This window comes from Fusarium solani, assembly GCF_023522795.1.
Source record: "Fusarium solani strain SB1 chromosome Unknown bctg00000015, whole genome shotgun sequence".
In the NCBI taxonomy this organism is placed as follows: domain Eukaryota; kingdom Fungi; phylum Ascomycota; class Sordariomycetes; order Hypocreales; family Nectriaceae; genus Fusarium; species Fusarium solani.
In genome coordinates this window covers 475,538-497,958 of record NW_027072143.1, presented here as the reverse complement: position 1 = coordinate 497,958, position 22,421 = coordinate 475,538, and the positions used below count along the sequence as shown (strand labels likewise).

General features: G+C 51.4%; 7 protein-coding genes across 7 annotated transcripts; 5 read left to right on the top strand and 2 right to left on the bottom strand.

Moving 5' to 3' along the window:
* Nucleotides 1-675: 675 nt before the first annotated feature.
* MRS44_018119 (uncharacterized protein) lies at nucleotides 676-3,315 on the bottom strand (the record flags this gene model as incomplete). The annotated part of the gene is made up of 3 exons (XM_065616320.1): nucleotides 676-2,354; nucleotides 2,530-2,848; nucleotides 3,004-3,315. 3 exons carry the CDS (start codon nucleotides 3,313-3,315, stop codon nucleotides 676-678), a joined length of 2,310 nt encoding a protein of 769 aa, XP_065472392.1.
* A 489-nt stretch (nucleotides 3,316-3,804) lies between these two features.
* On the top strand, nucleotides 3,805-5,640 carry MRS44_018118 (uncharacterized protein; the record flags this gene model as incomplete). The annotated part of the gene is made up of 1 exon (XM_065616319.1): nucleotides 3,805-5,640. The coding sequence occupies one exon, from the start codon at nucleotides 3,805-3,807 to the stop codon at nucleotides 5,638-5,640; it is 1,836 nt and encodes a 611-aa protein (XP_065472391.1).
* Nucleotides 5,641-8,097: 2,457 nt separating this feature from the next.
* On the top strand, nucleotides 8,098-9,653 carry MRS44_018117 (uncharacterized protein; the record flags this gene model as incomplete). The annotated part of the gene is made up of 3 exons (XM_065616318.1): nucleotides 8,098-8,920; nucleotides 9,085-9,157; nucleotides 9,203-9,653. 3 exons carry the CDS (start codon nucleotides 8,098-8,100, stop codon nucleotides 9,651-9,653), a joined length of 1,347 nt encoding a protein of 448 aa, XP_065472390.1.
* Nucleotides 9,654-11,122: 1,469 nt separating this feature from the next.
* Nucleotides 11,123-12,340, top strand: MRS44_018116 (uncharacterized protein; the record flags this gene model as incomplete). The annotated part of the gene is made up of 3 exons (XM_065616317.1): nucleotides 11,123-11,466; nucleotides 11,540-11,982; nucleotides 12,039-12,340. 3 exons carry the CDS (start codon nucleotides 11,123-11,125, stop codon nucleotides 12,338-12,340), a joined length of 1,089 nt encoding a protein of 362 aa, XP_065472389.1.
* Nucleotides 12,341-12,818: 478 nt separating this feature from the next.
* MRS44_018115 (uncharacterized protein) lies at nucleotides 12,819-14,639 on the bottom strand (the record flags this gene model as incomplete). Its single annotated transcript, XM_065616316.1, has 1 exon — nucleotides 12,819-14,639. The coding sequence occupies one exon, from the start codon at nucleotides 14,637-14,639 to the stop codon at nucleotides 12,819-12,821; it is 1,821 nt and encodes a 606-aa protein (XP_065472388.1).
* Nucleotides 14,640-15,292: 653 nt separating this feature from the next.
* On the top strand, nucleotides 15,293-15,943 carry MRS44_018114 (uncharacterized protein; the record flags this gene model as incomplete). Its single annotated transcript, XM_065616315.1, has 1 exon — nucleotides 15,293-15,943. The coding sequence occupies one exon, from the start codon at nucleotides 15,293-15,295 to the stop codon at nucleotides 15,941-15,943; it is 651 nt and encodes a 216-aa protein (XP_065472387.1).
* A 2,613-nt stretch (nucleotides 15,944-18,556) lies between these two features.
* MRS44_018113 (uncharacterized protein) lies at nucleotides 18,557-22,117 on the top strand (the record flags this gene model as incomplete). Its single annotated transcript, XM_065616314.1, has 5 exons — nucleotides 18,557-18,687; nucleotides 18,746-18,966; nucleotides 19,020-19,229; nucleotides 19,297-19,569; nucleotides 19,629-22,117. 5 exons carry the CDS (start codon nucleotides 18,557-18,559, stop codon nucleotides 22,115-22,117), a joined length of 3,324 nt encoding a protein of 1,107 aa, XP_065472386.1.
* Between the last annotated feature and the right edge of the window lie 304 nt (nucleotides 22,118-22,421).

Below are 22,421 nucleotides of genomic sequence, written 5' to 3'. Positions count from 1 at the left end.
CGTATCCACCACGGTACATTGACTGAATGACGTTTTCCTATACGCTACAGGCAAGGGGGAACTCGATATACGGTATATAGTTGATTGGGCCTGGAAGGAAGTGGTAGAGGGACCCCTATGTCTATCAGTCAACTCCCTTACTACAGGTTTGAAGTGGTTTTGATAGCTGGTTATCAACTTATCGCCACAGTCGAAGGGAGGCCTCCCAGAAGAGTTTAATAGCGAGTTTAATAGCAGGTAGACGGTATTTACCCTTCGGGCTGAATATTCAGCCGTTAAGCCCCTGCCTTGGCAACTTAACGGGTGTTCGAAGTATTTTAATACATTCGGTGGATGCATTTTAAAAATAAACTCGCCATCATGAGTTTCTCTGTATTTGCTTTCACGAGGGTCGCATCCGATATGGAACAAAGTCTTGTCCTCATCCCTGCTGCTTTCTGGGACAGGGCCATGAAACCAAAAGTTAGAGAGTGTACTAAGGCAAAACGCAAACGCCGCTACAACCCTACCCTTGCTGAGGTAAAGAATTGCGTGACCACAGTCTCGCAGAGAGCTATATTTCGTTCGTGTAGTTGACTGACCGCGTACTCTCTTGTAGGGGCCGCCACGACATGTTCAGCCAGTACTATGAACCATCTTGATCACAATAGCAAATCAAACTATAGCCAATATCAACTACACCAATGTGAGAAACAACTTGGGGGCACTACCAACATCCGCCGAAAAGCATTGTGCCACGCCAACCCTCACCCAGACAACCCCCTCCCCTTGTTCCTCCTCCTTCCTCTCAACTAGAAGGCAATGCGCGAACCCAGCCGCGCAATCGCTCTTGTGGTCGCACTCTTTGTTCCCACATCCAACCTGCGCAATAAAGAGCGCGTAGATGCCTGCCAGGTCATCAAAGTCGTGGTCGGCGTCGTCGAAAATAGCATGGGGCACAAAACATGCACTCCTCGAGTCCTCATTCTCGCGGAGATGCCGGCGGTGCTCGGGCTTGAAACCGTCTAGCTTGTCGAGGCTCTTTATGCGAGCCTTGAGAATCAATCTCTGTGACGGGTTGATGCCTATGATCTCGGCGTCTCCTGCCGAGGCCCCGCAGCAAGATACGCCGTTCCCAGACTTTCCAGGCATGGAATAGGCGTGTACAGCGGCGTCGACGTACGAATACTTGCTACTAGGGTATACAACCGGGCCATCTAGAGATGCCCATGACCATGAAGGAGCTCGCGGGCGGTCGAGGCGGATCGACCTCGATTTACTCTCGTATGTCCTGTGGCCAAGCCCGAGGGAACTCCAGAGAAGCCCCTCCGGCAGGCCATGAAGCCACAGGCCGTTCAGATAAGTATCGCCCGTCTTCTTGGCGAATGCCAATGCTAGTCCGGCGAGAGCGGCCAGCTTGTCGCTGGGAAAAGTAAGTTGCCTCCGGGAATAATCCAAAAGCACCTCATACCATGTACCGTGAGGCTGGAGGCCATAAAGCTGGAGCATGGGTAGTGGTTCGGATTCGAGGGCGCTAAATTGCTCATCGGTCCCCTGCCATGTTTTCCATGTCGTATCTGCGAGATCCAAAATAGTTTTCGGGCCCGGCCTTGGAATACTCGGCTGGAGCTCGGTTTGGAAAATCTTTCGCATGCGGATGGGCCTTGGATCTCTTTTGTCCTGGTGGCTATAATTGGCGCTCCAGGCGGCGCTTAGGCATTCCCAGTGAGTTTGAGAGGCACCGAAGTGCAAAATTCTTCTCGACAGAATTCGTTCCTGTAGACACCACCCGCGGTCGCTCAGTGTGCCATGCTGAACATCGCTACTGAAGGAGGAGCAGTTTCGCACAGCAAGGGAGAATTTCGCAAAGGGTTTTCCACCAATCGACCGAGCAGTAAGGGGAACAAGAAATACGGGGTTTTGTTTGAAGAAGAGGCCAGAATCAGCACACTCAGAAGCGGATGCGGAATAGTTAGGGCGGCGTTTTCGTACACACCCGCCATGCGTGAGGCTTCTCGCCTCCAGTCCTCCTTGGAATCTTGGATGATGCACAAGCTGTCCACCCAGAGATACCTGTATCCTAGACATCGGGTCATGGTTATGGTGTCTCGGATGGTGCTCGACAGACGTGCAAAGGGAATTGCTGTCCTGTGCTCGGGAAGATTTCGACGTCAGCGTTTTACTCATGTTCGCACTTCCCCAGCGGTACGTCAGAGCCACATAGTCTTCGGCCATGCCATTTCCATCTTCAAGCCACGGGTCCAGTCCTTCCTCGGTCGGCAAGCGAATTACTCTTGTTGGCAAGGCCCGCTTGGGACTGGCAAAGTGACAAGCTTTATGACTCTCCGAACATTCCTTTTTATCCAGCGCAAAGCCTGGCTAGGGTCATCAGCGGGCACGACCGGACGGCCCCGGATTCCTAATGGCCAGGTAGCTGCAGGCTCGTCTGAGAACCATCGTCGTCAGTATTTTGTTACTTGAATCAACTGTTCGGAGCCAAGACGATTGGGTTCCCCCCAAAAAAGGGGCAAGAGGCATAAATGTACTCACCGTGTTCGCAGACGACATCGACGATTCCAAATCTGGTGACTTTGACGCCTGGATGGAACGAATCAAGTTCCGGAAATCCAACTTCAATATGCCGAACTGCTCTATTTGACTTGGCATCATCCCTTGAGTCGGGGCGAAGAAGGAGAGGACGTCCACTGTCAGGGACAAAGTCTTTGGGGTCTGGGAGGGCGGCGAGTATCACGGCACAAGCCGCGCAGCATATAGCAGACTTCTGAAGTTCGGGGAAGGTCTTGTGAAAAACTTGGTGTCCGTCCTTGGGCCGTTCAATGGCAGCCAGGGCAAGATTAATCTCCCCAATCTGTCAATATCTTCGCCCGAGGAAATGATTCCCGGGAAGAGAAACCCGAAGTCAAACGTTTCGCATTCCAAGCAGAGTTGCATCGGGTCCGGGAATGAGGCGAGGATCTCTGGCGATGGTGCTGTCCCCCCAATGTGAACAGAGAACACATCTACTTCGGCGGCAGCACCGTCCTTTCCTGATCGCAGAATCTCAACTCGGCCATCGGGACGCACAAACAAGCAGGTGGTGCCTTCCGGTATGGCGTCATCGATATGGTGCTGGCAGGCATCGGTGCATGGTTTTAGGATAACCTCCTCAGCAAAATCGCCGGCTGTGAAATTGACAATTCTGGCATCCTGCCCCCCTCCACAGAATGATGTTGTGGTGTCTCCCTCGGCAAAGACGTAGGCCTTCATCGACTTCAGCCCATGTCCGAATCTTTCCCATATCGCCATCACACTGGGAAACTTTTCGTTGGGCGCCATTGCGCATTTGAAACGTAAGGACTAAAGGGTGGAAATTATGTGAAATTAGAGCGATAGATGGTGGGGAATGGGAGCGGAGAGAAGACGAATGGAGAAATTTTGAGACGAGTATTTGACCCTCAAAAGACCTGCCATCAATTGGTCGTGAGAATTTCTTAGTGCCTGGATTGGGCCAATAAAAAATGTGCCGAGTCACGCTGGCTAGAGAGGCTGTTTCAGCTGTGAGCGCCACAAACCCCTCAAATCCTCAGGCCACTAATCCAACCCCCGTTAAAACGCCTTGCCCAACCCCTGAGCGGATTGATATCGCCCAACTTCATTTCCGCGCAATACGAAGACCATACGAAGACAACGGCCTTTTTTCGAAGTTGGATCATTAGTTGTCGGACATGGAACGACCGAACGAGCTTATTACCTAGCTTCGGGTATCTACCTACCTCAGCATCATAGAGAGCGCCTTCGTCTCACAGCGAGGATCCTGATGCTAAGATGTCGACTACGACTGAGCAAGAGTACCATTTCCACTACATAACGACCAATGAAGATTATAAGCACGATCCGCTGGATTCTGAGTCACATATACGCACTCTCCTCCTCCATCCCAGGAACATAGCCTTCGATGACGCCGCCGAGGAGCCATTAACGGCGACGTTCTTCGAAGAAAATGTCACAGGTGCCCGATATCGGGTCCTCTGTCCCATTCCCGATACCCAGGGTGCCACAAGAACCATCGACACACCCGAGGGATCGCTTTCCATTACCCCAGCGCTACACAGCGCACTCTCGGTCCTCCGAAGGATGGCTACTTCCAATCTCTCTCTGTGGGTTCCGGATCTATGCATTGACCCAACCGCCGCCGATGAGAAGAAGAGTAGATCTCGCCGCATGAAGATGATCTACAGTAGCGCAGAGGAGGTAATCGTGTTCCTTGGCAAGGACGACGAGGACACCGGAGATGCGCACGAGCTGCTCGCCAAGATTGCCCGCTTGCCCATATCATCGGTACCTCAAGACGCCGAAGATTGGAAAAAGGCAGGGCTGCCTTACCCAAGCGACAGTTCCTGGGCAGCTCTCGACCGGTTCATTTGTCGTCCATGGTTTCGTTCCATCGAAGCTCTCCCTGCCTGTGTTTGGGCAAAAAATCTACGCTTCGTTGGTACGGGCTGGTCCCTCCCCGCAGACATATTTGTTACGGCATTCATCAGGGCCTGGTTTACTCCTATTCCCATGTTTGGTCGGGGCTTCTGGAAAGAAGAAATGGAACGTGGTGCCCTCTGCTTTTCCTTCTTTTCGCGAATGAGAATCATTTGCCAGCACACTTCTGCGCGATGTGGGTTCGTGGAGTTATGGCGCCAATGCTGCGCTGCTGAGGCGAGCTCACCCGCCGAGAAGTTAGCCATCCTGCTAAGAATTTCGGTACATGGTGACAGCGAGGCCTTGTGGGAGATAGACGATGGTTTGGATGAGAGTGAGCAAGTATTACGAATCTTTCGCTTTCTCTTCGGTGAGACAGGAGAGGCTGTCGAATTGCTGTCCGAAGCAAGAGGCTGCGCGGGAAGCACGGATATGCCGTCTTGGATGCCGGACCTATCCACGACATACCCACGAAGGCAGAACCTCACCCGCCACGACTTCCGCACCGCTGTGGTAGAAGACATACACATACCCTTTACCATAGACGGCGATAAACGGCTAGAGGCATACTGCGCGCCGTTGCCGTGTGCTTGTACGGGACACAATGTAATAGTTGCGACGGCCGAACTCCCAAGCGAAGCGACTAGAAGAACCGAAAGTTCGAGCATCATGTCCGTCCTCCTGCGGTGGCAGCACGCGCAAGGAATGCTGAGCGTGGCGAAAAATCAAGACGGGGCACCGTTCACGCACTACCCAGATAGTGGCCAGCGTGCCCTCGAGGCTCTGTGGGAGATTTTCAGCAAGGGGGAGCGGGACGAGCCGATGCCCGCGCCACTCGCACAGTCCATGGCTTCCGCCAAGGCAATCTTCATGGCGTTGTCGCGGGAAGACATGCAGACGGTTATGACGGAGCATTTCGAGCAGTCCAGGGCCGCCATGGAACACCTGGCGGATGGCCTGGAAGGGTGGAAGTTTTGCGTCATGTTTACCGGGTACATGGGGCTTGTGCCGCTCGAGGCGCAGGAGGGCGATGTGGTTATGGCGGTCCTGGGAGCGCGCGTACCGTTTGTCTTCCGGCCTGTGGAAAGCTCGCGCGAGTTCCGAGTGGTCGGCGAATGCTATATCCATGGTGTTATGTACGGTGAGAAGATGTCAAAAGAATTCAATGGTACGATTACAGTTTTGGTTTAGATAGCTTCAGGCCGCCTGGAGACGGGCAAATCACAGCAAAAAGGACGTCCTGACCCAACTAGCGGACGAGCTGCGGATGGACCGAACAGAACAATCGTAGCCTGTGACTTCGGAGAATTGTTTCTCTATGGTGATTTTTTTGTTCTTTGAACGTATGGAGCTCGAAGACTATGACGCTCCCAGCTGCCTAATTAGAAATTTAATAATACAGTAATCGCGGACGCACTGTTGCGATCAGAGCCCCTACTTGCAAAGATGATCCACAAAAGTGATCCACAAAATGCCAAGAGCCATCAGGCTGCAACGACGGAAGGAAGTCCCCTCCGGGCCCAATGTCACGTCAGGATTCGCGTCTTGAGCAACACAAAAAGGGGCATTTGGTCACTGACACACCGCTCGGACCTCCTTCAAACGTACTGCAGTTGATCAGGTGCCCCTGCAACCTGACAGTGCCGACTCAGCTCGACAAAAGCAATGTGCAATTCGGCCAGCAAAGTCTATGACTGCTTTGGTGTGGCCGCAGGCTTGAGTATCAGGCAGCAATGGGTCGATGAACTTTCAGCAATGTTGGTTGAGAAAATGCCGCAGCTTGTCGGTTTTATCCACCTTGGCTGCCGCCGTACACGAAGCCACTCATCGGTATTCATAACGTGTGAGGCCAGACATGAAGCTCGGTTACAGCCAACACCTGCAATGCAGGAGGAAGTGCGATCACCGAGAAAGTGGCGCGGCGCTTGCCGCCCTTCTCCACACGAGCGGATCGCTCCGTGACTTGAACAACTTAAGGCCACAATCAATAGCTCCCACAGCCTCACCACTGCCGATCCAACATGTTGGGAAATGATTGGCTCAGCCCTACTGAACAACCAGACATAGACGTCCATGACTTGCTTCTTCCTTCAAGCCACTGCGGTCCGAGTGGTGTCATGGGTACAATACTAGCCAATTAAACCTTGTCCTCGAAGCGCCTGTCACCCACCGGCAACCAACGCGACGAATAAAAGAAGCAATCACTCCATCAGGCCGTCAGCCCCAAGTAACTCCACGCTTATCGGGCGTGTTGGAGAGACGGGTGAGGTGGTCGACGGGTGATCCAACGCCCCTCCTTATCTCGTGACGGGGGCTTGCGAGGAAGTCCGGTGCCTCGAAGAGGAGAAAAATGAGGCATCAATTGTCGGAGCGTATTAACTGCGAATATTCTGCTTGATTTTGCGACTTAGATAGCTACAGAAATGAGAGGCAGAGAGATAATGAAAACAAAGCGGGGATAATCGAGTGACCGTGATCTGTCTGCTAGGAGGCCTCCATCCTTAACACAGGCGTCTAGAAGGTGGGCTAAAGGGGCATCTAACGAGCTTTCCTTTCCAAAGTTATTGAGGTGGCAGCGGCGGCGTCGATAGTGGTGGCGGTGCATACATAGGTAGTAGATACCGCCCCTAGCTGCCTAACCCGCATTCAATTACCCGTGGGCTCGGCTTAAAAGGAGCCCACTATTCTAGTGGGCGGCAAAATCTTGGGACAGGTGCATTATTATGGGACAGGTTTTTTAGCCGGGTCCTCACCAAAATCAGCCCAACTTTTAACATCATAAATAAATACGAGCAAAATATCTACGATAAAATTAAGAACATAGACTTACTTATCAAAGCTTTTTCTATTACTATTTAAATTTTTAAAAAAGTAGTTCTTAAAACTGGTGGTTTCACTAAAATCATCAAAATCTCCTCTTTTTTAGTAGTTAGTCATTTCATACAAATCACGACCCAGGAGAAGCCTCAATTTTAACAACATATTTCTCAACAGCCACGCATCGCAGAGAAAAATCAAGATAATTTCTAATAAGCCTCAGGTCAGCTCTATTAGCTAGCATTTTCTCTATTTATTATATGCCGGAATAAAGCCAGAATTGACTGTCCCATAATAATGCACCTGTCCCAGAATTTTGCCGCCCACTAGAATAGTGGGTCTCTTTTCAATCTAGACCCACGGGTAAACAACCTTAGAAGAGAAGCAGCCTATCGCATCTATAATGGTCCATCCAAAAGGTGCGTATTGCTAAGCCTTATTTCAACACATTAGCCTATTGAATATGTTTTAAACTCAGCTACCGTGATGTTCAGCCCATTTTCTACCGGCCAATGACGTGACTCTCGTAGCCACAATACCTGCAGGCTGTCTGCCTTGGCCACCAGGGTTTGTAAAGGATCCTGCAGCGTCCAGGCTGCGGAGCCAACCGTGAGGAAGTCTTGCAGCCACAGCGGCTATTCGGTGTACCACATCGATGTCCTAGAAGGGGTGCATCCATTTTTAGAGCGGAATAGACCGTTGGTGTGACGGAATATCATGAAACTCGGTGTAAAGAGACACATTGGGCTCTGACCTTCTTCCACAATTGCTTGAAAAGTGTCACCCTCTTCTTTTTTTTTCTTACCACAATCCTCCCGCAGAGCCAACTCAATGACTTCGGAAACAAGACCCAAAGTCTGCCTCGATGTGGCTATCGACCACCGGATCCGACGACTTTTCAAGCCCGTCGCTCACTACCAAACAGAGCGCTCTAATCATGTCTCCCGCATCGAGGCTCGGGGACGGTTCCTCAGGCGATCTAGCGACGAGATAAAAACCACTGCAAAGCTCGCAGGCCCAGCAGTCAAGGGCGGCATCGCCATCACCCTACAGCAACCCCGACACAATCACCCATTCGAGGAGGGCCTCGACGCCGTTATTGGGGACTGTGAGTCCCTTTATGCCCTGTACGACGTTTTCAGGGCGGTATCCTGTGAAACCCTCGACATTCGGACCGACATTACCATCGTCGACTTGCTGCCATATGTGTCTGAAGACGTTGCAAAGATCCGAGATGACGAGCTCGAAGAGTCATTTCGCACGTCGACGCAGATCATTTGCGACAAGGAGCCCGATGTTCTGCTCTGTGCGGGCAAGATATGGTTGCCAAGCGCGGGCAAGTCCGATAACCGCAAGGGAGATGCCTGGAAGTTTGAGAGTCTCAGGCTCGGGGAGAGCTTTGGTAGTACACCTAAGTTACCTGTTACAGTGAGGGTCCGTCCTCCAGGAGGGCGTGGATTCGTTGCCATTCCAAGAGTCAATGGCTTCCATCCAAGTCACGCGATGAATTACCACTCCCATGCCAGTCTTCTGAGGCAGCTGCAGATTTTGATCGGAGCTGAAACTTGCGGCATGTTGAGGGGTGATTGGGAAGACGAGCAGTGGATGGCTGAAATGAGGCGCCGGTGCATGGAGATTTCCAGATCACTCTCAGGTGAGGGACAACTTTCACTTCCACCCCAACCCGTCCTCATATTCGTCGCAAACAATTATACCCATACTAATCATGTACCCTAATAGCGTCACCGTCTACGTCTCCTCCACCACAAAGTCCCGGCCAAAGCTCAACCAGACGCAGTTGCACTAAATATCTGCCAGAATACCAAGGGCTTTACTCTGACGCACTGCTTGATCTGCAAAACTGTGCCAAGCGGGTCATTTCGAGCCAAAGGTTAGCCAGGTCACCTGGAACGCATTACAATACTCTGCTTTCTAGTGGTTTGAGCGAGATTTGTAACGACGTATCGCTTATCCTGCGGCAAATGTTGCGTCTCCAGCGCAGAGGTTGGCCCGACGCCGTAGCGTGGAAGAACGAGAACGCTCTAAGGGATGCCGCAACTGATACAGTCCGATTTGCCGCGGATTTATTCAAAGCTGCGAAGCAGGACGTGGAGACGCAGCTCTTAAAGATCATCCAGCAAGGGGTCGGGTCCGTTCTCAAATGTGTCACAAGTACTGGCGGCAACCGGCCCGAGTATACCCTTAGCTTGAGCAAAGCATGCGATGCCTTTCTTGGCCTGGCTGTCAATGTCGAGACACTGCTTTGGAATCTCCTACTGGACAAGGAGGATGCACTTAGGGCGATGGGTCAAGAAGAGGTGCTGTCGAGTCTGATGAGCAAGGTGACGCTGACATCGACAGCGGTCAACGTGTCGCCGCGCACTTGATCTGTTGATTGGCTTGGGAGGTTTTAGGGCTGTCTGTTTCAAATCTTTTATGTTTCTGATATGGCCCCTCAGCTCAGTTGTAGAGGACTGCACCATCTGTCAGCCAACTTGCTCTTCCTGCACTGGCGCATGTGTTAAGCGGCTGTTTGAACCGCGGTCACATTGGCCCGGTTTTCTTGAAGTACCCAAGTTTGCAGCAGTGTAGCCCCCCCTTACAGTGATTTAGGAGGGCGGAGGATCTACAGCCTACCAGGTATTCAAGTCGGGAACGGGCCCCATTCCCGCTTCGGCGCCAATCACCTATCCCTAACCATCCTTGTCAGATACCACCTCAGGGAATGGGGCCCATTCCCAAAATCAGTGTGGCTAACAGACCGACCGACCCAGACCGGTCGCTTCGGTCTGTCGGTCTAGGTCTGTCTGGGTTAGCAACCTGGTCGGTCTAGGTCTGATTTTCTGATGCCCTCATTGGCTACCTTTGCCATGCCCCACTTAATTTGGCGCTGCGAACTCGAACCCGCAAAAAGAGTGGGACTGATACGGGTGCGCCAAGGCTGAGTCGGCCAATGGGAGCCCTGGAAACCCCTAACCCAGACCAAATCAGACCACCCAATCCGACCAGCAGCTCCGGTCTGTCGGTCTGATGACAATTGCCGGTCGGTCGGTCTGCGGTCTGAAGATGGTCTGTCAGACGGTCGGTCTGTTAGCCACACTGCCCAAAATCCATCTCATTTCCCAAATTATCAGGGATCATTTGGGAATGGGGCCCGTTTTCCCTAGTGAGACTAATGCAGCCAATCATCATCCTGTTTAAGTCCAGAGTAGGCATAGGAGCCATCGCGGCAGTAGGTAGGCCCCGCAAGGGAGCAAGGGATCCCTACCTACCGGTAGTCATGTTCATATGGTTTTGTCACCCATGTGGTAATGTGCGACCGTAAATTCCTTCCGGGATGAAACTTTCCGTACCCCGCCCGTCCTCTGACGATGACAGGGGGTAATGTGGGCCCGTGACCAGCCTGAAGTCTTAATACAGCAGAGGGGATAGCTGTCAACCTAGCACTGATACACGAATGCAGACATTGAAAATAAAAGATCAGTGTAGATTTCATTGCTCCCCCATATCTAAGGAGCGACGAAAGGTGGTCTCTTATACTTGTGTTCAATCTGTTAATCTCATAGGCAGCAGGCTGCTGCCAAGCCGATGAATTTCTTGAGTTTCTTCGGTATGTATCTGGAGATATCTCATTTGTTGTTGCCTCTGGCGGGTGAGTCATCTCCTCGTCACTGTGGTTGCTGGATATTTACCGCCACGAACCTTCCACCGCCGAGGCATACAAGAACCCAACATCGAGGTGCTTTGCTCTTTAGACTCTTATCTGTGCCGGCCTTCTTGCTTACAATCTCACGGCGAGTATTGACTGAGAAGTTTATCTACCGCAGCCATATGTTTACATGCATTACTATCCGCGATGCAGCTTCCATCCTCCCTCGTCTTCCTCGCGGTAGCCTCCACCACCATACTAGTCTTGACTGGAGCAGCAACGAAGGATGAAATTTGCGAGAAATGCAGCACAATAGAGACTGTGGCATCTTCTCAAGAACTCGCGGTGGAAACCACCGAGTCTCCTGCATCTACTACAGATAATGGCCCTTTAATAGAAAATGTGGAAACGGCGAAAGAAATCACCGAGCATTTTGAGTCTACCACTGAAACCAGTCCTTTTTCAGCCTCTACATGGGGTTCGTCTCCACTAGGGCCTATTCCACTGAAGGGCGATGATGCCGAACTCGCCGAGAATGCACAGTTCATATGGTCGACGGGGAGATAGTCATGTAAGTTATACCGGTACCTACTTAACGCGCGCATTATACTAACATAAGGTCAGTCGGCTGTCTCCCCCGAAAAAAAAATGGGCATATTGCAGCCTCAAAGCCACGGAGATATTCCCACTCGGGTTTCTCGTAAAATTTGCAGCAACTATCAGAGTATCGACAAACGACCGACGGCGTGGATCTGCCCTGCGAGGAGAGAAGACCGGATCTCGTCTCCAAATCAGGGTGAATGGCAAGTCCGTTTATGATGAAGAGCTTGTCACTACTGGTGGCAAGTTCCAAGAAGTCGCAAGCGACACCTTCGCGTCATCAGAGAACCCAAGGATTGACATGGTGCAAAAAAACGGCGACAAGATCATTGACCTTACTGTCAAAGGTCCCGCATTGGTATTCGACAGCGAAAGCAGTAGAACGGAACTTCCGGAATCTACTTCCACGGACTCGAGCCTTAAAGTGACAGGCTCCGGCCCTACTGGGGCGGATTCTGCTGATAGAGGTAGGAGTTCTTTCCCGCCGTTTTGTACTTTATCAGAACTCATTGCCGAATCTTAGAGACCCACTCGAGCATGGCATGGATAGCAGGACCCGTCATTGGAGGATGTGTGGGACTGGCACTTGTTGTAGGGGTTGCATTTCTCTTCAGGCGAAGGCTAGCCAAAAGGACGAGACCTGAAGATGCTGGCGGCCCTGGCGAATCGTACGAAAAGCCCGAACTTCATGCCGACTGCGTAGCTCAGAACCCCCAAGAGGCTGAGGTTCAAGCGGTCTACGAGATGCAAGGGTCCATTCCGCAGCCTAGTGAGATGGCTACTAACGAGGTGCGGTCGCAAGAGCTGCCAGGCAAGGCGACATGAGAGTTTGAATGGGACTATTGGAGGTGGGAACTGCGAATACCATGCGCTACCCGCCCGTTTCTGGTGGAAAAACCCAGGGGCAAACTCCATGGATTCTGATTGGTTCAGAAGTGGAAACGGACCCCGTTTCCAGTCTACATTCTTGAGTAGGATTGAGTTCAAACATTGTGTTGTTGTTAGTATGGACAAGGGCCACCAGAAGGAAGAATCTCGAAAGACTTACTACATCCTAGTTGTTCGAGAAAAACAAGGTGGAGGAGGATATGAAAGACTCGGAGTTGGAAAGGTGCAAGCGCGGTACGTTTCTAACGAGAGCGATGCTGGAAAGCTTTGGTAAAACTGGCCTTATGGGTTGATATTATGAGACGTGATTCGCCACTCTACGCTCAGTACGCCACGCCCCGTTGCAACTGCCAACAATAAACCAATCTGGTTACGGTTTACTACGTTGGGAACCTTGACCGTCACATTGAAGCTCTCAGAAAGAGTTGCACCGTGTAGCAAGCGACTTCGAAAGCCAGCCACGTACAAGTGCGTTCGAACCTGCCGTAGACCTTCCTCCTCCTCCTTCATGGATACTCTCATCATCTGAGTTGAAATTATCGAGCCATTCATGGTTATAGATATCTCGTTCCGCAACAGGGAAGCCGTCTGCCCCTCGCATCCAATTAAACACAGTGCGCGTAACGACCTCAGAAAGGTCCTTTTCTCGATCCAAATGGTCGTAGTTAATTTCGATAGGGAGATAGTTCAATAGCCGTAAAGGTGTAATTTCAGGGAATATCACACGCTCGTCGACGACTTCTTGGACTTCTCGTCTCCCTCCAGTGCAATTCCAGCTGATTTTGGAACATCTTATCCTATGGTTGCCGGGGCATGTTGCATGGAGTCGAACATCAATGTCCAAATCCTCGACCGCGGTTCTGCCCGGTGGCGGGTAAGGATAGAGTGGCGGGAATTTATACTCAGAAAGTCCCTGGGAGAGGTATGCCAGCCTCCATTCATCCGCCCGAGCAATGGAGTTGGCATCATGAGGGAGGCGGGTAACAGGCTCCTGAATAAATGACACGACAGTTCCAGTCCAAGCAGCTTCATGGAGGTCGATTTCGTCAGTTACTAAGAGTCCCCGAGGATTCCTGAGGAAGTTCTTGTGCGCGCCAGTAATTATGGCACCGAGCCATAAAAAACTCAAATGTGGGCTTCGAAGGAAGAACATGCGGGCAAGCACATCAACACCCTGCGTGTGTTTGGAATGGAGCAATGCAAAGGTGCCTTGCAACCATGCTCCGCAGACATTGCAAGGCACATCGGGCTCGTAAAAGATGCTGCTGAGAATGGACTTTATGCCCTGCGTGTTGCAGCCTAGCGTCAGGAGCTTATCGAATTGGCGTAAGTCCTGCCCCCAAATGGGGCCATGTGACGTCGTACCCAATGCTCTATCCAAGGGCATTCGAGGCAATGGGAGACGGACCTTCCTCCTGTCGAAATTGGCAAGGGGAAGAAGTAGTGCTGTAGCGAAAGCCGCACGGTTTTGTTCGCTGGCTGCGTGCAATGCAGAATACTCCGCGATGTACTGCGCGGCAGCCTCGAAGGACGGGCACGTTCCCAAAGCAGGTGAGGCGGGCTCCGAAGCGCTAGACAGTAGTATTGGATACGTTGCATCCAAAAAAACGGCCCAGGGAGATAGAAGTCGATATCGTTTATGGGGGATTGAAGCTTTCCAACCTTGCCCTGGAGCGAGAATGGCTGCCCACCACCGCGCGGCCTCATCACTGACAGAGCCCAGCTGAACGATCACTGACCCTTCAGCCTTGGATATGCGATGGGTTCCTGCCCATTTTGCTTGACTGGTGGTATACTCGAGCGGTGCTGCGCTTGAGATCATCGATGTCCAACGTGCGGACAAAACATAGGCCCATGCGAGCACAAGCACCGTGAGATGGCTGTCTTCTTTTCCGAACCATTTTTGGAGCGGTATATTTGAATCGGTCGTCGTCAAGATAGTAGTGGGTTTCCCAATAGATGGGGTTACTTGAAAGCGCTGCTCGAAGGCAGGCATACCACAGCATCCGCTTGTCGGTATCCAGGTAGAAGTAGCTGTCAACAAGCCAGAAGGATCAAGATCTAACCCCACAGGAAAGTAGGGATGCTGAGGGAAGATGTGCTCAAGGTCCAGACAGGCCGAAGGAAGCTCGGGGTCTGTAGATGCCTGTTTCCAGAGGACCCACCACGTACTGTAGGCCTTTTCGTAGACGGATTTGTATGTGTCATTATCTGGCCGAAGCGCATCGCCTCCCATGTTGTAGAATGTTGTAGAATGTTGGACCAGGGCACGGAGTAATCTGAGATTCTGGGTTGTTACGCACACCGCATCAAGTTTTATTTGTTGGCGGCCTGACTTCTATGTCCCTTTACATATATATATGCGATAAAATAATATCAGACCCACACTTATGCGATTACAGGCCCTCATACAGCTATGCCCTCGATCGGAATATGCTGTGGCCGAGTCTTTGATAGGCCCGCATGCACTACATCCTGAATTGGACCACTTCACCCCTGTAATCAAAGTCAAGGGCAAGGATCACGCCCATCGTGAAGAAGTTCACGGTCAGCGTGAAAGTCACACCACTACTGTAATCAATAGACCGCCGCCTATGAGATCGGCAGGCTGAACACAAGTATAAGAGACCGATATTTGTCAGTCCGAGAGAGAGAAAATCAAGCGACATTCGGTCATCATCATCATCCGTGCCTGCGACATAAAGCAAGCAGGCACATGCATCGTCACATTCTATACAGTTCTTCTCACCAAACCCCAGTGAACATCCAACCAGACGCGAGAGAAGGCATATTCATGTGGCTGAACGAAAGAGCCATATCTGAATACTAGCCTCCTTCAGTTCCGCTGACTCAGCCCATTGATCGATCGCCAACAAGTCTCCAAGAACGATGAAGTCGTCCAACTCGGCGGGGGATTGTTCGGTCTGCCGCCACTCACACAAGAGACATGTCTATGAAACATGTGCTGCCAAACACTGTCGAAACAAGATCAAGGTCTGTGGGGCTACGCTCCACTACATCCCGTCGGCTGAGGTTCCCAACCACAAGGGCTGGGTGGTATGTAAGCCGTGTAAAGTTCACGGCCGGGAAGGCAAGGACACGGACTACAGCCGCTACCCTATCGTCGGTAGGGACTTGGAGGACAGCATCATCATCCTTCAAGAAGGTCTTGACACTAGTGGCTCGGACGAGGATCTGCCTGAAAGCACTACAAATACCTATTGGGAGCAAGCTGAAACGAACCTTGAAACAACTCTAGCAGCACTCACTATTGATGATGGCAATCAACAAGGATCATCAAGCTCCCAGGCTGCGGATGCGACCCCAACGTCTGTTGAGGTGGACGTGTATTACAAGAAAGATCTTGTTTGTTTCATGTACTCAAACAAGGAGGTCAAGACCAAACCCGATCGCTGGTCTGAGTATGAGGCTGGTGACGTGATCTACTACATTTTCGATAGCAACGATTATGGCTTGAGATTCTACACCTTTGAGTGGCCGGAGAAGGAGTTGCGCGGCAAAGGAAAGAAGAAGAAATAACACTGTTGCATAACGTGGCTGTCATGGGCCTAAGACGGGAATGCCTTCAAACGATCGGCTCCGGCCAACCAACTTCCGGGGGCTACCCGGCTGCGAAGGCTCGGCAGCATCGCTATGAAGCTGCCGTATACAGGGCATAAGTACGGGCTTCAGGGCATCAGATAGAAGAAGAGAATGAATGGGCTTTCTCTCTAGCTATTAGCCAGTTTCTATCCGTGCCGCTGCGACCTCGTCACTCTTCCTGTTCAGACTTTTGACAGTGGCGCAGCAGTCGACAATCCAATGTCGGACCGCTTATTAGCCCAGCACGAATATACATTTTCCTATTGATCCTCTTATTTCTTCACTACCCGCATTCTAGATTCTTGAGTAATCGCGGACACGCTGCTGTGATCAGAGCCCCACTGAGCTTGGTGTGATCCACAATGCCAAGATCCATCAGGCTGTAACGACGGAATCACGTCCCCTCCCCGGACCCAATGCCACGTCAGGTGATGCCTCTTGAAACACAAAGAAGGTCATTTGGTCAATGGCCAACGCTCGGGCCTCCTTTGAACGTACGGCAGTTGACGAGATGCCCCTGCAAACTTGCAGCTAGCCACCTCAGCTCCGGCAAAGGCAATGTGCAATACGGCTGGCAAAGTGCATGACTGCATTGGCATTGCTGCAGGTTTGTGTTTCAGGCAGCAATGGTTCAATGACCTTTGGACAATGTGAGTTGAGAAAATGCCGTATCTGGCCGGTTTTATCCACCTTGGCTGCCGCCGTATATGAAGGAACTTGTCGGTATTTATAGTGTGTGGGGCGAGACAGGAAGCTCGGTTACAGGCAACACCTGCAATGCAGCAGGAGGTTTTCTTTAAGGGCGAATCGATAATACAAATCATCTGGTCGGGCCTCACCGATCTCTGTGGAACGGGCCGGTCTGCCCAATGACGACTTTGATGCTGACATAGTGTGGGGGGTAAGCGTGTCACCTCACTGAGGCAAGGCAAGATACTACAACCAATGATTGCCTATTTCGGTCCCCTCATTGCCCTGCCGCAATTCTCCTCTCGCCAAGCTGAACAAACCCTTCCTGCCTTTGAGTCGCTTGCCTGCATTTGTCAGTCTATCACAAGTGTCACTGGACGCACGATGGCCCGGTGCATCTGCTACGTGGTCAGCTACCCGCCATTAAGCCCCTGGGTAGCGTGTGCCGTAATCTGCCTTGCTCACCCTTTTGTGGCCGGTCAAGCCAGCCCGTTTTTGCGTCTTAGACAGGGTTTGCGCCAAAACCGAAAACGGCGATGGACCGAGGCTGTTTTCTCTTTCCATCCCATCAGCGGCCCTTAGCCCCCCACTCCACGGCTGAGCCATGCCCTTGAGAGCTTTGGGAACGGGACAAACAACACTGGAGCTATGCTATGAATGTGAGAGCGAGATCGCCAAACCAAGGCCTTTTTAGCTTTTATCTTTCCAGAAGAAACAGCAGGCATCTAGGCCGAGTTGAATTTTATCATCTCCTTGTGAGGTCATCATCCAGTATTTTCTCTTCCTTAAAATCGAGCCGATCAAGCCGCTTCCTAATTATTTGCGGCGACAGGGAATTACTACGTGGTAGTACCTTAAGCCGTGGAAGCTGGGGAAGGTGCACGGGCCGAGTTTTCTTGTGTTCGGACCCACACCATGTCCGAGGAGCGCGCACGGACCAGAAAAATGGTATTGGGTGTCATTGCCAGTGGTAATTGGTACAGTAGGGTTTAGGATAAGGAAAAAACACGCCAGAGGTTTGTCTCGATGACTTGTTGCCATTGAGCCCTGGCAAGGGCAGAGGCGGTAGGGCGTTTAAAACCCAACCAGCGTGCACGGATAAATAGTATATAATTCCATGAAGATAATCGTGGCAGGGGTCGACGCACGGACAAAAAGTGTGTAATTTAGTAAATTACAAGCTGTCCTTGGCACAGTAGGGCTGCACGGGCTCCTCGGTTCAGGTTGGCGGGAGTGTGGATCCCCAGATCGAAGGGGTCCGGAGCAGCGGGCGGGCTCGTCGTAGGCGAAGCCATCGCCGCCACTTGCGACTGCGCGAAGCGCAGATTGGGATGCTTGTTGTGCGCTTGTTAAGGATTAAGGTGTAGACACGGCCACTTTCTTAACATTTGTATGCCAAGGAGGTGAGATGACAAAGGAAGGTTGCGGAGTCGGAGCATATAGATGATCCGGAAGTTCTAGGGTAACCGCTCTCTGTGCAAGGGATATCAGATATATCAGATGTATAGACGCTTGTATCTGAATTGATTGATCTGATTGATATATTTGATTGTTAACCTGATCTGACGGCAGCCCTGGGGTCAATTTCTAATCACGCTGGCGGAGTGTTACCGCTGATTGGAAATAATATTTGGTCATACAAATGCTGCGAGCTGCGCCCTCAACAGAATTCTCCGGTACGTTTATTAGCTAACGGCTCAAAGGCGTCCCCAACAGGTCGCCTTCGGACGCCTTGCGTGCAGTTCGCCAACGCGCCGCGCAGCCTGCCTCAAAACGGCTCAGCCGCCGCTAAAATAATTTCGCAGGCCGCAATACTTTCTGCGACGAATATCCCGCCAATCCACGCAAATCGCAGTGACGATGTCCAACAAGCCTGAGCCTAGCATCTGGGATCCGTACATTCAGGATGTCATCTCTCTTTATTGCACGCAGAACAGGACCGCCGAAGAAACTATTCAGTATTTGCGCGACACATATGGTTTCAACCCGAAGTCAGTTGAATGCAGTCCCTACAGCTTTCTATCTCACAGGCACTAAAGTGGATTGCAGCTTGAGCCAATTCAAGTACAAATTCGGCGGGAAGAAGAAGATTACGGAGAAAGAGTGGACGACGGGTATCATTCCAGTAGTTAGGAAACGCGCTCTGGAAGGCAAGGAAAGCGATGTCCATCTTTATGGCAACAAACTTGACCTTAAACGACTCAAGAGAGGCATCGGCCTATATTCGGCCAGGGTGAGCCGAGATTTCATGGAAGCCGATGCATCAGCTGGTAAGTATTTGGCTGCATTTTCCTTTGTCTCAGCACTGACGCACTGTTTCTAGTGATCGGACAGAATCTCAGCGATCGGCTGTGCATTACAACTCCTCCATGCCATTCACCATTGCCACCTCTTTCCAACCCTCATCCCGGAGTAGACCAGGATGTTGCGGAAGTCGTCTTCCCAGAGGCACCAACACGGATTCCACGCTGTGCCTCCCGAGGTTCTATAGTGCTATTATCGCCTTCTAGGGGGAGCCGTTTCTTGCCGCATGGTTTGTCCCACCAATTTCCCTAACTAATTTCTACGTGTACTCATGCAAGGCTGTGTGACTTTCATAGACGGGAGCTATTTAGACTTCAATTTCGACGAGTATCCTCCATTTCAGTTTGGTACACCCACCGCTCCTTCGGAGTGTATACCCGACACGGATATGCAAGGAGCAGCTAACCCTCAAACTCCGCAACATTCTACAAACAATGTGTTTCCGTTGACGAACGCCGACGCATTGCTGCAGTTGCCATTCGAAGTCACACCCGTTTTAGGCGACATGCAAGTCAGCCTTGTCGAAGACTTGCCTTACTTCCAATTAAAGGGCCTTGTCATGCAACACAGTAAGTAACGCAGCCCTACTTCTTGATGGGCTTCGATGTGACCTGACGTGGAATTGAAGATGTGGCGGCCTACAGCCCAAGGATGGTTGATCTACTTCGTCCTGGCCTTCCCCTCAACGCCCCGTTAACTGACGGTTCATTCGATACACCAACGACTACAGGCCAACCTTCAAATGGCCTTCAGTCTATGCTCGCAAAAGTTATGGGCATCCCCTATAATGGTCAATGTACGGATATTATCCCTGCTCTTGTCACAAAGCTCCAGGCTCTTGTGCCAGAATGGTACCCTGGAGAGCTCAATGTCCAAGCCCAGACGCTCTTCGATCCATCTCAAAAGCCACCCATTTTTCAAATCTTTGAAGTCGCCGCTTACTTTTGTTCCAATAACATGTTGGGAGAGGAGCAAGTGGCGATATTCGTCAAATGGGTAATCGAGCACAATCATGTAAAGTCCCTCACGCTCTTCTTGCGAGAGCGATGGGGCATGTTTACTGTGCAAGCATTCGTTTTCAGGCTTCTTGAAGCTGGCAGTCATGCACAAAACAAAGACTTCCTACGACAACTCCACGCAATTGGTGCTAAATTCGGCGGCGTTGCGGAACAGCTCATGAAGATTAATGATCCGGAGTTCCTGGACTTTGTTCTATCCACCCTCGGTCCAGAGCTACTCGAAGGAGAGTCTGGAGGTCGGCTTCTCCGAATCATAGCGCGTACACCACACATTGCACTAGCGGAACGCCTAATAGAAGCCGGGGCCGAAGTCAACATTGGTTTGTCAGAGGAGGTGTGGTCAAGTCCTCTTTGGGAAGCAATTGACTGCGCTAACTTTGAGATGGTCAAAGTGCTAGTTAGAGCTGGCGCGGACGTGAACAAACACTGTCACGGGCCACTTGCAGGTTTTGCTACTGCGCCCTTGCCTCTTGCTGTGTGGAAAAAGGATGCAAGAGTCGTGGAATACTTGCTAGACCAGAACGCGGCGATAAGGGGGTCCGTGAACAACAAGCCACTTCTTCAGTACGCGGCGGAACATGTTCCCCATGTTTACGAACTTTTGCTGAAGCAATCACGGAGCGCATCTTGGGTTACAGTTGGCCAGTTACTGAAAGCCGCAGATTCTGATACTCGAGTTTTGTCAGAATTCCTTTCCCAACATCTCCAAGTCTCCCAACAAATGCTCGAGGAAGCTCTGGTCGAGGCATTGGCGGAGCAAAAAACCAAGGCAGTCGTCAATCTCCTGCAGCACAGGGTCGACCCCGATGGTCCTCTTCTTCCAGGAACCAGATGGCGCCCTTTATACACGGCGGCTACTACACCGCATCCCGAGTCAGTCAGACAACAATATACGGACCTCTTGATTTACGCCAAAGCAGACGTCAATATCGATGGCCTTTTGGAGGCCCTAATGTGTCCAGAAGATTTCTCTTGTCATATTATTGACAAGCTCATCGGTGCCGGACTTGATCTCTCACGGTATGGTCCTGCTGCAATTGAGGAATCCATGGGCGCAGTAGATACGGAACCCATAATCTTCCTACTTGAGCGGGGCGTCTCTGTGAATAGCTATGGACGCAGAGCTACTCCTTTTCAAGCAGCTGCCCTGATGCAAGATCTTGAGTTCCTGCAATATCTTTTCAGGCGAGGGGCCGACGTCAACAAGCCACCTTTTCCCATCCGAGGGTGTACGGCCTTACAAGCTGCAGCTAACGCTAGGTCAATGGAGAAGATACAGTTTCTCCTTGGCGTCGGCGCTGACATACATGCCGCCCCAGCTGTAATCGGTGGGGTGACAGCCCTTGAAGCGACGGTCCGGCCATCGGCCCTGCTGTTTGATGACTACGATGAAGACTATTATGAGGAAAGTGGGCATACGGAGACTTTCGTGTTCCTTCTTGATAAAGGTGCGGCAGTAAATCGTCCAGACGGGTCCAGTAGTCCGTTACTGCACGATATCATCGAACGCAGGAGCACTCATCTACTTCTGCTGGCCCTTGGAGCGGGAGCACATACAAACCATCAGTGGGGAACGTTATCCTCATCAGGGTGCGAGAGAACGCCGCTTCAGCTGGCCGCTGAAATGGGCCAGGTGGAGGCTCTGAAGCTTCTTCTGGATCACGGGGCAGATCCGAATGCTTCACCAGCATTTCACCACGGGAGAACAGCTCTCCAAGCCGCAGCGTCTTCTGAAACAGCTTCCCTGGAGACGGTAAAATTGCTCCTGACTGCAAATGCCGCGGTCAACGCAGACCCGGCTGCTGTAGGTGGGATCACTGCTCTTCAAGGGGCCGCAATCAAGGGTCACTTTCAGATAGCGCTGTTCCTGATCGAAGGAGGAGCAGATGTCAATGCTCCTGCTGCGATCAAGGACGGACGCACGGCAATCGAAGGAGCTGCAGAGCATGGGCGATTGGATATGGTACAAATGCTGCTCAACGCAGGCGCAACCGGAGATGCCATCCGGAAGACCGGCTTTATGAAGGCTATCAGTTTAGCCAGAGAACACCGTCATTTTGCTGTTGCCGATTTACTTGAGTCTCACGCAATAGCGTGAATTCTATCCTTAAGAAAGCTGATACTTCTATCTACTACATACTTTATTAATATATAAGCATTGGCATCTGGTGTTTACCTACTCGCTGCGCAAAACTGTTAGCGGCGGAAAATAACTCGTTCTGGAGAAGATGAGAGGCTACGTTCGTATCTGTTCTGGTTTAAAATAATGTGGTATCCGAGGCCAAAGCATCGAAAAAGTTGGTTAAGCTTTAAGCCTCCTAAGTATTATGACACTTACACCTCAAAGAGCCCCTTTGACCGGGCGGGACTGGATATGTGTCTCGCTGCTCCACAATAACGCA